Below are 13,812 nucleotides of genomic sequence, written 5' to 3' on the forward strand. Positions count from 1 at the left end.
GCATCCCAGTCTTATGCCGCGTACACACAATCGGAAATTTTGACCGTGTGTAAGATCCATCAGACTTTTGCTGTCGGAATTTCCGCCAACAAAAGTTTGAGAGCAAGTGTCCTATTTTTCTGAAGGAAAAGATTCCTATTGGAAAGTCCAATCGTCTGTATGCAATCTCGACGCGCAAAAAAACATGCATGCTCAGAATCAAGCAGAAGAGTAGAACTGCCTATTAAACTTCATTGATATCAGCTCGTCATACATCTTTTACGTCACCGCGTTCTTGACGGTCAGAATTTCCGACAAGATTTGTGTGACCGTGTGTATGCGACACAAGTTTGAGCCAACATTTCGTCAGAAAAAATCCGATCACGTGTACGCGGCATAAGTCCGTAGGGTTCAATATTGAGTTGGCCCACACTTTGCAGCTATAACATGGGAAGGCTGTCCACAAGGTTTAGGAGTGTGTCTATGGGAATGTTTGACCATTCTTTCAGAAGTGCATTTGTGAGGTCAGTAATTGATGTGGGCGAGAAGGCCTGGCTCACAGTCTCTGCTCTAATTCATCCCAAAGGTGTTCTATCGGGTTGAGGTCAGGACACTGTGCAGGCCAGTCAAGTTCCTCCACCCCAAACTCGCTAATTGATGTCTTTATGGACCTTGCTTTGTGCACTGGTCCAAATCATTTGGTGGAGGGGGGATTATGGTGTGGGATTATCTTTCAAGGGTTGGGCTTGGCCCCTTAGTTCCAGTGAAGCATACCAAGACGTTTTGGACAATTTGTGGGAACAGTTTGGGGATGGCCCCTTCCTGTTCCAAAATGGCTGCACACCAGTGCACAGAGCCAGATCCATAAAGACAGGGGTGAGGGAGTTTGGGTAGAGGAACTTGACTGGCCTGCACAGAGACCTGTCCTAAACCCGCTAGAACACCTTTGGGATGAATTAGAGCGGAGACTGCGAGCCAGGCCTTCTCGTCCACATCAGTGCCTGATCTCACAAATGCGCTTCTGGAAGAATGGTCAAACATTACCATAGACACACTTCTAAGCTTTGTGGACAGCCTTCCCAGAGGAGATGAAGCTGTTATAGCTGCAAAGGGTGGGCCAACTCAATATTGAACCCTATGTATGGTATCAGCCTCCTGTAGGCTGCGAGAGAGGAGGTCAGCAAAAATAAATTAATAAGCTATTCCCGTTGTAAGCGAAATATGAAGAACAATTACAAATAAGTCAAAAATACATCTTGGTGAATAAAGGCAGTGAAATAAGGATGCATTAACTGTCCACTAAGGATGCTAGAACTTCCACCTCTGCCAGCCTTGAGAATAACAACAATTGATTATTTACCAGTAACAGCACTTAGCTCCCCCAGCACCTGTGGGTGGATGTTACCAGTAAAGACGCTATATTACTGTTTAATGGCTTATTCTCATGTTCTCTTCTTGGCAGGCGCGATGTATTACGTCTTCCCTATAAGAGACTTTTCATGACACATGTTTTTATTACAGTTTATTGATTAGCGCTAAGCCAGTAGATCATTGCAGAAAAGGCCTGTGTATATGCTTATCTGCACAGTGTCTGCCAATTACTGAGCCAACAATACTTCCAGAGGACCTAATGAAATTCTGCTGTAAATCCTTGGACAACTCAGGCTATAATTCACAGCCTCTGAGTCACTGATCTGATTACAATTTGGAGTTTTCATACAAGAAGCTCGGAATATGGGCTGCAGATAGGACAGCTGGTTTACATAACCCTACAGTTACAGGCACAAGATCATCTTGTACGGTTTTTAAAGGGCATCTCTTCTTAGACCAGAAATTAAATAAGAACAGACACTTGACCAACATTGGCATTATAACACTGTAAAAAAACACAAAGATCAGCACAAGGGACACAACCTACAGTCAGTAGGATGTGTCCCTTGTGCTGATTCCTCTTCTGTTAGGTGAAATCCTCCTCCATCGACACCCTCCCCCCCTCCCCGCTGCAATCTACCAGTGCAGAAGGGGTTAAAAACACAATGGGAGCTGTCAGAGGCTCTCATCAAGAGTGCCAGACTATGCCCACCCACTACAGCTTCTATGAATAAAAAAGGATCTATGAATTGAGCATGGGTGGATCAGGTCCCACCCCTCTATTCATAGATCTCTTTTCTTCCATAGAGGCTGTAGTACTGGCTTCCATTAAAGGAGGAGCTGGGCAGAAAGGGCATAGTTGGGCACTCTTGATGAGAGCCTCTGACAGCTCCCACCATTTTTTATTAACCTCCACTGCACCAGAAGATTGATGGAGTGGGCATTGATGGAGGAGGATTTCACACAACAGAAGGGGCATCAGCACAAGGGACACACACTGCTGACTGTACGTGTACGTTATCTCCCTAGTGCTGATTTTTATTTTTATTTCCACTGCACTTGACCTTTCAGTTAAAAGTGGAACTTTTTTTTGCAAACACCAAAATGTAATCAAAATTACCTCCAATGATTAGTATGCTAGGTTTGGATAAATGTTCCTTAAAATGGAAATGCAGTCTGCTCACATAATTTATGATAAAAAGTTCATAATTGCGCAACCACGTAAAAAAAAAAAAAATCCAATATAAACAGTGTTGACTTTCAAGTCCATACAGTGTTTCAAATACAACAGGTGATTTTAAACATTCAGGTTATGGCTTGGGATTTCTTTCCGTTGTTAAATGATAGGAAGGGCCGTTTACCGGGAAAGGTGGATCTCAAGTTATAGAGATCAAACTGGCTCAGCAATGGTTCAGTCAACCTATGGACATTCCTCCTGGGACTCCACCAGAGTCGATATCCCTCCTGAAGCAGCGGACTGCTGTATTTATGCTATATTCCTAATAAAAAAACATTGGCAGATCCTCCTGTGTGTCTTCCGTTTGAGATATATTTACCAGGTAAAAGAAGAAGACACTTCATGGTGCAGTATTTCCATTTAAAAGATTTATTACAGACTTCCAATCAAACTGACATCCAAAAGCAATGAAAAGATTCAAACAGCCGCACCTCAAGCCAGACAGCTGGTGCGTGGTGACGTCAGAGACTGCTACTCCACCCAACGCGCTTCCCCATACAAGGCATCGACTGGGAAGCGTCGACTCGGAAGTGCAGTTGCTGTAGGCCTAAGGGGGACATGCAAGGTCATTAAAAGACAGCATTTCTCCTTGCACATGATTGGATGATAGAAATCATCAGAGCTTCCCCTTTATTTTAGATCATCCCCATAGATCTACAGCGACTGCACTTCCAAGTGTACTTGTAGTGCACAATGGATTTGCCTTTAGTAAATAAACCCCCATAATGCTGAACGAAAAGACTGTGTATGTGAATAGAGTACCATTTTGAAATAATGCTGTTTTTGTTAAGCCAAAGGTGATTTAAAGAGTCATTCTAATCATTTGATGAAGATTTTTCTTGCTCACTTTGCTGTAATCAAATAAAAAAAATATAACATGTTCGATTCAACTGATTTAAAAATGTATCCGTTTGAACATTTTGAATCGAAAAAATCATTCTATTCGAAGAAAATTCGAAAATTCAGAATACGAATTGAACGAATCAACCGAATTGAACTAAACAAAATAACTAGATTAACGAATCAATACAAAACTAAACACATTTGTTTTCCATCATGCACATGTCTATCATGTTTTTTACTCTTGTATTCTTTGCATAGGATATGAGGTGCTCTATGAATGGACAAGGAGAGAGGACGGTAAATCTACCCTTGTTCATTCACAAAACACCTTGCATTCTTTAAAAAAAAAACAACAAGGCTTTATGTGAATAGATAAGGAGAGAGTAAAAAACATGATCCCTGCTATTCCTGGCACTGTGCTGCGAAAAGTGGCTTCCCTTGTGCATAGTAACCATAGAGGGGGGGGGGGTCATTTGCTCAGCATGCCACCTTTCACAGAATGCTTTTGTCATTTTTCCTAAGGAATACAGGGCGTTCCCTGATTTGAGATCAGCCCCCTCACCTCTCCACCTTGTCCAATCAGAGAACACCTTGTATTCATTGCCAAAAAATATAAGGCGTTCTGTGAATGGTGGCAGTGCCAAGCGAGTGACCCCTTGTGGTTACTGCACTGAAAGGGAAGCTGTTAGTGCAGGACTTGGAAGATTGCTTCTATTACATTAGCAGCGCTGACTAGCAGTCATTTGCAGCTTCGTAGCCTCTGTAATCACATGCTTGCTTTCAAATGTCTGTGTGACAGGTGATGCTGTAATGAAAGCACAAATCCAGTCACTATTACAAACATTAGGTTTTCATTTATAATTGTATCTCAGTGCTCATGATGTCCCTATTAAACATGGATAATGCATTTTTTTTTCAATCACAGGGTAAAGGTTTTCAAAGGGAAGAAAATTGGCGCAGAGTTTGACATCAAAGTGGAACAAGTGAGTTATTAAAGACAAATTCTGTTATCTTTTTATTCATTTAATACATTGTGGGCTTTCTCTCCATGATTTGCTTTTTTTTTCTTATGCCGCCTACACACGACCATTTTTAATGTTCTAGAAAAAACAAAGTTTTTTTCGACGTAATTCTGCCTTGCATACACACGATCGTGAAAAAAAAATGCTTGTACAACACGTACGACGGCACTATAAAGAGGAAGTTCCATTCAGATGGCGCCACCCTTTGGGCTGCTTTTGCTGATTGCGTGTTAGTAAAAGTTTGGTGAGAGACGATTCGCGCTTTTCAGTCTTCGTGCTTTTCAGTCTGTTATAGCGTGACGAATGTGCTATCTCCATTACAAACGCTAGTTTTACCAGAACGAGTGCTCCCGTCTCATAACTTGCTTCTGAGCATGCACGTTTTTTTCACGTCGTTAAAGCCTACACGCGACCGTTTTTCACGACGTGAAAAATTAGAGCATGTTCTAAAATTTTAATGCCCATTTTTTACGTCATGAAAAATGCTCTGGAGTCGGCACACAATCGTTTTTAATGACCATTTAAAAAAATGTCATTTTACATGTCAAGAAAAACGGTCGCGTGTTTACGCGGCATAAGGCTCTGCATATGAAAAGCAATAACTGTTAGATGGTTGAAACATAATATGTAATGCCCTACAAAACAACACTGTAATGTGATTGTAATGGATATTTTTAAGAGACTCTTGGATGTGCATCTAGGCTGCATTCACACCTGAGCATTTTCAGCTCATAAAACCCTTGTAAAAATGCCCAAAAAAACGCCTGAAAAACACCCAACAAGCAAAATCCCATTCATTTCAATGGCATCTGTTCACACCTAATGCCGTGTACACACGACCGTTATTCATGTCATGGAAAAAAACAACGTTTTTCTCAACGTGATTCCTCTCAAGCCTGCCTTGCATACACACGATCGTGAAAAAAAATGCTTGAGCAAAGCGTGGTGATGTACAACACGTACAACGGCACTATAATGGGGAAGTTCCATTCGAATGGCCCACCCTTTGGGCAGCTTATGCTAATTTCCCATCTCATAAATTGCTTCTGAGCATGCACGTTTTTTCCCCCTCGTTAAAGCCTACACACGACCGTTTTTTCAAGACGTGAAAAACAACGAGAAAAAATAGAGCAGGTTCTAAATTTTTAACAGCCATTTTTCTCGTCGAGAAAATTGCTCTGGAGCCCACACACGGCTGTTTTTCACAACCAATTTCAAAAATTGTCATGTGTACGAAGTGTTTTGTCACCTGAAACACCTTAAGCTAAAAAAAGAACCTTCTTTCGGGCAGATTACACACGTTTTTCTGCATTTTACATTGGTGACCTGTACAAAATCGCGACAAAAACATGGTAAAAACGCTCAGGTGTGAAATCGGAACACAACATACAGAGATATGGTAAATATCTATAGACACTGACACACATGCACCTACACAGGTTGAACTGGATGGACTATTGTCCATATTCAACCTAAGAGCACTTTAACACTGGGGCGGGGGTGGGCGTCGGCAGTAAAGCGATGCTATTTTTAGCGGCACTTTGCCGTAATTTTAGCGGCGCCTTTTGCCTGCTAGCATGGTCCTTTTAACCCCCGCTATCGGCCAATCAAGGGGTTAATAGTGCCCGCAATGCGCCGCTGCTGATTCACTTTGCAGGTGCTTAGGCAGCGTTGCCCATTGATTTCAATGGGTGGGGTGCTTTAAGAGGGGTGTATACACCCCTCATAAAGCATCCCAAAGATGCTGTTTGCAGGACTTTTTGTTAACGTCCCGCAAGCGCACCGCCCCAGTGTGAAAGCACTTGGGCTTTCATACTGGAGTGACAGTAGAGGCTCTTTACAGGCGCATTGCAGGTGCTATTGTTAGCGCTAAAACGCCTGTAGAGCGCCTCAGTGTGAAAGTAGCCTTACCTACTATGTAACTATGTTACATGCATAAAGCTTATGCCAGGTTGTGATAATTTTACCATCTTCTTTTATGTGTTTATAGTTGGTGGATCAGATAAAGATTTTTGTGTATTTTTTAGGAAGAGGGGTAAATGGTTTAGAAACAGAATGCCTGGAAGATAAGGAAACAAAAGGAAAGAACAGCGGGGAAAAAAAGATGAAGAGGTTTTAGGGTGGATCAATTTTCAGAGGAAGATTGACAGGCGGCTGTAAGGTGCTTTGTCGCCTTCTCACTGCCTGTTTTAACCCCTAAAAACCCACACCATCAAGCAAGTCCACATTATATGACACCAGATCAACCTACTTTGCAAACATTCTGCAAGTTCTGGTTCAGTTATGTTTTGCAATAGTCATCCCACAGGGGTCACTGACTTGCAGAGTTGTTGCTGTTGACTCACCACTGCAACTTTGCTCTTGCTACAGACTTTGCTTCAAATTGCTTCAAATTGGAAAAGTGGCAACAAAACTTGTGCTTCTGCAAGTGTACAACTTGCCAGTGAAAATGTGCATAAAGTAAACAACTTATGCCTCGTACACACGATCAGTTTTCCCGACGGAAAAACTGTGAGGAGAGCTTTTGGCCGGGAATCCCGGCCGTGTGTATGCTCCTTGCAGTTTTTCCAACAGGAAAACTGCCCAAAAACCACCAGACAAAAAAAGAGAACCAGGCGGACTTTTGCCCGGCGTTTTTTGGCAGTTTTCCTATGGGAAAAACTGCGATGGAACATAAACACGGCCGGGATCGCATGTCGGGAAAACCGCCCGTGTGTAGGGGAAAGACTGACCGAGCAGGTTCTCGGCTTTCCCCTCGGGATTTCCGACGGAAACGTTTCCCGTTGGAAATCCCGCACATGTGTACGGGGCATCACAGTTTAACACTGCCACGAATTTGTGGAAAGTTATCCTTGCTATCTGGGTATTCACTCAAATGGGTCACTCGTCAGGCAGTACTGTGTGCTGAATGCGTCGGCATATAACTCTTGCTGTGCTACGAAGCAAAGCATTGCAGCAAATATAGACCTGCACCTACCTGCCTTTGTTTTTACCATCCATACTTGTGCTTGTTTTAACCCCCTCCCCCCCAACTGCAAGGTTAAACTTAGGCTGGCCATACACGGTTCAAATCTTGGCTGGTTCAGCAGGAACCGGCCGAGATTCGAACCATTAGGCTGAATTTACAAAGCTGATCGATCAACTTGGGTACAACCAACCTGTTGGATTTGCTTGCGATTATCACAAGAGGCTACTATAGACCTTAGCGATAATCACTGTCTTCACTCCGCTGGGAGAAGACAATGTCTCTGCAGGTGGCATTCCCCTGTCAATACTGTCTGTATTGATGGGGAAATTGTACGAAATGCGCACCGTCTATGGCCTGCCTTTCTCTGTCACTTAAAGTGGAACAAAACTCTGGATGTTTACCTTCTCTCTAATAATCCAAAGTCTGCAAACTTACGAAGGGTCCCTTGTCAGCACCAGCATCATTTCCCCGGGCTCTTTGCACATGTGCAGCAGTCAGTTATCCCGGCACACAGGGACCATTCTGAGTTTACATGCCACAGAAGACTGTGAGTAGGTATGTTTTGTAGCAGAGAAGTTACATGTCTGCAATAAATAGTCTGCCTGCATGTAAGTTTCCCTGCAAGAAACATAGGGCCAGATTCTCGTACATATCCGGCGGTGTAACGTATCTCGTTTACGTTACTCCGCCGCAAGTTTAACGGGCAAGGGCCTGATTCCCAAACCACTTACCTGTAAACTTGCGGCGGCGTAGCGTAAAGTCCACCCGCGGAAGCACTCCTAATTCAAATGATCCTGGTAGGGGGCGTAGATGATTTAAATTAGGCGCGCTCCCGCGCCGATCGTACTGCGCATGCTCCGTCGGGTAAATTACCCGACGTGCATTGCGCTAAATGACGTCGCACGGACGTAATTTGTTTTGACGGTAATGTAAATGGCGTCCAGCGCCATTCACAAACGACTTACGCAAACGACGTTAAATTTTCAAATTGCGACGCGGGAACGACGGCCATACTTAACATTGAGTACGCCACCTAGGGGGCATGTTTATCTTTACGTCGCGTATCGCTTACGGAAACGACGTAAAAACACTACGACGGGCAAGCGTACGTTCGTGAATCGGCGTGACTAGTCATTTGCATATTCTACGCTGACCGCAAAGGAAACGCCACCTAGCGGTCAGCGTAGATATTGCAGCCTAATATACAACGGCGCTGGCCGTCTTATCTTAGGCATGTTTAAGTGTATCTCAGTTTGAGAATACACTTAAAGCGGGAGTTCACCCATTTATTAAATTTTTCCCCTTAGATTCCTGCTCGTTTGGTCTAGGGGAATCGGCTATTTGTATTAAAATATGATCCGTACTTACCCGTTTTCGAGCTGCATCTTCTTCCGTCGCTTCCGGGTATGGGTCTTCGGGAGCGGGCATTCCTTCTTGATTGACAGGCTTCCGAGAGGCTTCCGACGGTCGCATCCATCGCGTCACTCGTAGCCGAAAGAAGCCGAACGTCGGTGCGGCTCTATACTGCGCCTGCGCACCGACGTTCGGCTTCTTTCGGAAAATCGTGACGCGATGGATGCGACCGTCGGAAGCCTCTCGGAAGACTGTCAATCAAGAAGGAACGCCCATTCCCGCAGCCCATACCCGGAAGCGACGGAGAGGATGCATCTCGTAAACGGGTAAGTACTGCTCATATTTTAAAACAAATAGCCGATTCCCCTAGACAAAAACGAGCAGGAATCTAAGGCTGAAAAGTGCCCTCTAAGGGTGAACCACCGCTTTAAACATAGGACGGCCTTAGAATCGGACTTACGTTGGCGTATCTGCTGATACGCCGGCGTAATTCTTTGAGAATATGGCCCAATGTAAATTCTTCTCCCACTGTCCATGCCACCGTACTGAAGGAAAATCTCCTTATAAAGTGACATTTCTGGGAGTATCATACTTCTGGTCCCCTTTCTCCCTCCCTACATCACTATTGTGTCCTGTAACAGGTCTGGAAAGTATTTATTATCTTCTTTGCACTGACATTTGTTGTGGTTTTTAAAGCTACCCTCAAGGCAGATGTAAACCACCATTTTTTTTGCAGTTGTGTATTCCTTTAAAAATAATGAAATTTGTTTTTAAATACAACTAACAAAGTTTCTGAATGTAAATCTGTCCTGAGATCAGCATTGTCTCACCCCCTGTATAGCAGCATTTGGACAGATGATAGATGAGTCATTTCGATAAGCAGCACTTAGGCAGCCCATAGATGAGTCAGTCAGCGTGTTGAACAATAATAAAAAAAAAGACTCAAATCCCTCATCCGCACACTGGATGTGGATGGGGGAATGCTTCCCATTGAGCTATTGTATTCTGACAGTGGGGAGACTTCCCTGCCATTAGAATATACTGATCAGGGATGTTGGCTGTAGCTGGTGGAGTTGATGGACCAGAGAAAGTCCAACAGGACTGGTTTACAGAAGTCAATCAGTAGACTGCCTTCTGTGCAACCTCCCTGCCTGAAAATTGATTAAAATTCAGTTGGTCCCTACTGACCGGAATTTCCATGTATAGCCAGCTTTAGACTGGTAGAGGAAGGGGCAGTACTAGGAGCCAAGCAGGCTGTTCTACATGCACATATACTGATAGGGAGCACGGCTGAGAAGTTGATATCTTAACGGTGTGTTGCTGCTCCTTCATTTTCAAATCAGCAGGCTGAGAGGGGGAAGGCTGAAAACCATTGTATTCCATAACTCTAAAGTTGACCATACATGAGGTGGATGGGGAAATTCTCCCCACTGAGCTGTTGTATTCTGACAGCGGGAATGCCGGGAAGACTAACATGCTGTCAGAATACACCGATCAGTGCTGCAGCCTGTTGCCTGCAGCGCTGATCAATCGGCATTTATCAGACCGACCAGTTTGGTTCCGGGGCCAACTCACTCTGCACATGGAAGTATCTCTCTCATGCACATGCTCACTAATGCCCAGATGCAGGTGGGGCTGCGGTCTTGTGAAGATCAACATTAAGGCGGAACCCTTAATTAGAAGTGAGACGTACACCTTGTGCAGCTATGTAGCAACATACAGATTCCTTCTGTGAACCAGTCTGTCCCATTTTACTGCACAGTTTGCCTTCCAGAATGTAGCATTTAGAGGGGAATACCGCTAAGTTTGTGTCCTGCTCCTCCAGTCCAACTTTCCTCTGCCACCCCACTCTCCATGACAGTATAGGGTCCCGCGGAGTACTGACCTTATGTGTACTTGTGGCTAGGACCATGGGGTTTCTGTAGCATGGGTTTGGCCCTGATTGTGCTAAGGACATCAACTGCTAGGGAGGAAGTCAGAGCACCAACCCCTTTGATACCAGAGGACCCGTCAACAATGCCTGATACCACTTCTCTCTGTCTAGCTGCTATTACATTCCCACCAGTTCATGGTTACCTGTACCAACTACATTACTTCTGCCAACTCCTCCTTTGAGTTAACCTTTCATGGTGACCTTTTTATTTTTAGTCTTCACCGTATGTGTGCTTTACAGACCCTGTTCTTCTAATACGCCATGTACCTTCATCCATAAATAATTGCATAAATAAATGCATTGAATAATTTCAGACCAGACTTAAAACAGGTGATAAACTGTACTGGACCTTTTTGGCAATATAGTCCAATAATGCAAAATCACCGTTTCTCCCCAACTAACTAATTAACTCCAGTCTACCCGCTGCATACCTTCCCAAAGGTGGGAGTCCATAAGTGATAGAGTTCCTATTAATGTGCTCTTTTGTAGCTGGTGATTACATATTTTGGCTTGACATCCCTGTTCTTCCCATGAAGGCTGCGGACCCATGAGCAGAGCCATCGTCCCTCTTATAAATAGCACAGGGCGGAGGGCAGAGAAAATGAATAAAATGTGAAAATGTCAAGACCCGACTTGATGTGAGAAGGTGCCTAGAACGCCGTTTTTCATTGTTTTGCCTACTTTTTTATACTTTCATGTAAGAGTCCATCATTTTAGCTTTTTAAACCTACATTATTTTTATGGTATTGCACTATTGGAGGCCTCTTTTCTTTTTCTCTTCCCTCCACTATTGTGACTCGTTTTGAGGTTTTATTCACCAGCTATGGAGAGGTAGTAACCATTCCAAGCCAGAAGAGATACATCAGCTGGAGTTTTATCGGCACATAGAGTTGGAAAAGGAGGAGGAGAGAATGGGAGTCAAGAAAGTTCGAGGCTGACCCATTAGAGATCCATATATGCCTATTGTCTATTTATTACCATTGCCTACACTAAAGATGGCTGCAGAGGTCATTCAATGCAGCAGCGTCCAATCAGATGGCTGCTCCTCTGATATTACCTATGGAGGCTTCAGAGGAACAAAAGTTCCTCCCCAACCTCTGTTCCCTCTGCTCAGCGGCTGCTGAAACAACGCCATCTACAGAGGGGAGGCTGGACTGCACCTTCCTACATGTATCCACACTATATGGATTCAGGGATTGTATTCTGACAGCGTGGACTCCTCCCCCTTCAGAGTACACTGACCAGTGCTGCAGCCATTGGCTACAGCAGCAGATCGAATGCCGGTTTTCCAGCAGTAACGTTTGACAGAAACTGGTCTAACAATCAGCTTCTATTGAACAGAGAGTGCTACACACAGATCAACATTTTGCTGGTTTCTGCTGTACTGCATGAATTTTGGTCCATGTGTACCCAGTGTATTTCCAGCAGGACAGGTGTTAAAGGAGAAGTTTGGGATTTAAAAAAAAACAGACATCCATACTCATCTAGGTGGATGCAGCATCAGTTTGATGCTGCATCTGTCCCCTGCCACCTCTAAGACCGAGAGATCAAAGGCCACTAAACGCTCAGTTCTCAGTGAACAGAGAGTCAGTGACTGTCAGTCACCAGCTCTGTGCTCTTGCCCTGTAGAAGGGGTGGGAGCATCTGGCTCAGTCTCTCAGTAGTGTGTTGAGAGGCTGAGCCACCACCAGTCCAGGCATGTGGATGGATTATGACATTTAATTTGGGATCTCTCCAGAGCCTGACCAGCTGAGTGACGTCACCTGACAGCGGACTTTCACCCACTGCCGGCGAAATGCAGGTCAAAGGAGTGCAGAATGAAGTGCACTCTTGCGACCTACTGGAGAAGTACAGCCAAAACAGCCCTATTTCTCCTTTAATTCAGTGCAACATCCAGTTACAGAACACTCTTCCACCTTCTTTTCCTTATGTGCTGTGTTGTGCTGTGCTGTGCTGTGATTCTCATACCTTCCAATAAATAATTGTCTCCACAAAGTGAAATATAACAACTCAAACCCATGCCAGGGTCCCGGTGTGGGGTAACTCCACAGATACAGTAAATGACATATGCAGGGAAAGACACATCACAGCACACACTATTAATCCCTGAGTCATCAGACATTAACCCGCTACGTGCAAAATACATTTCTTCACCTACTTACATCAAAGTGAGAATTTCCTCCTAGACAAATGTTACCAGAACAGGTGTTTCCATTGGAAGATTTCCTATCTAGTGACAACTGTATACTTAAAATAAATTGTGAATACCCCATCAGTCACTTTCTCTCCCAGTGTCAGGGGTCTCCAGGACAGAGAGAGTAAATCTGCCCAGCGAGGAAACAGACAGCAGGAAAAACACGATAGATGTTCTAATTCTTACCTACTCCTTGAAAAACTCTGTTATAGTCTGTTTTTGATTTCTTCAAAATTTTACCTGACACTGATCTGAAGCATGTTAAATATATTTTTACTTAAATATCTTTATACATTTCTCCATCTGTACTTATGTCATTAAAACAAGCCAAATGACCGCCAGCCCTAATAGGGGAATTCCCTTTGCATATCGGCTCCCATTAATGAGCACATTTAGTGGATAAATGTGGGAATATTAATGTGGACCGACACATTAGTAGGAAGCTATTTAAGACACATTTACACTAACGTTAATGACTGTACGTTTCTCTGCTGTTTACGCTAATATTAAAGAAATACTGGCTGTGTTCACCAAGCCTGACATTAGGGGTTATGTCAAGGTATCAACATAATTCTGTGCTGTGAGCCCATATGGGGCTAGCAGCTATCGGTGCACTAAATCTTTACTGTTCTATCTGATGAAGTGGACATCATTGCTCTCATTTGTGTGTGAAGTCAAGTAACTTTTGTTGCAACATGGCAACCAATATACTGTAGCTCCCTTCAGTAATTCTCTTAGGTATGTTGGGACTGTTTTTTTCAGACTTGAAAGATAACAGAAGATAACATTGGGGCACAGTTCCTCCTAATGACACCAACAACGAGGTCCAATGATATCAATGATGGGGCACATTTACTCTCACTGACGTCACCAAAGATCAAGATGGGACATTGTTTACTCCAACTGATGCTG

The 13,812-nt window shown here is 43.9% G+C and overlaps 1 protein-coding gene across 4 annotated transcripts in view; it reads left to right on the top strand.

The window, feature by feature from the left end:
- Positions 1 to 13,812, top strand: part of SYN1 (synapsin I) — a 185,343-nt gene that overhangs the window by 39,273 nt on the left and 132,258 nt on the right. For all 4 annotated transcript variants that reach the window (XM_040324370.1, XM_040324372.1, XM_040324371.1 and 1 more), the window contains exon 2: positions 4,356 to 4,413. In XM_040324370.1, coding sequence (XP_040180304.1) covers positions 4,356 to 4,413 — 58 coding nt within the window. The remainder of the gene's footprint in view (positions 1 to 4,355; positions 4,414 to 13,812) is intronic.

Source organism: Rana temporaria, chromosome 9, assembly GCF_905171775.1.
Source record: "Rana temporaria chromosome 9, aRanTem1.1, whole genome shotgun sequence".
Taxonomy (NCBI): domain Eukaryota; kingdom Metazoa; phylum Chordata; class Amphibia; order Anura; family Ranidae; genus Rana; species Rana temporaria.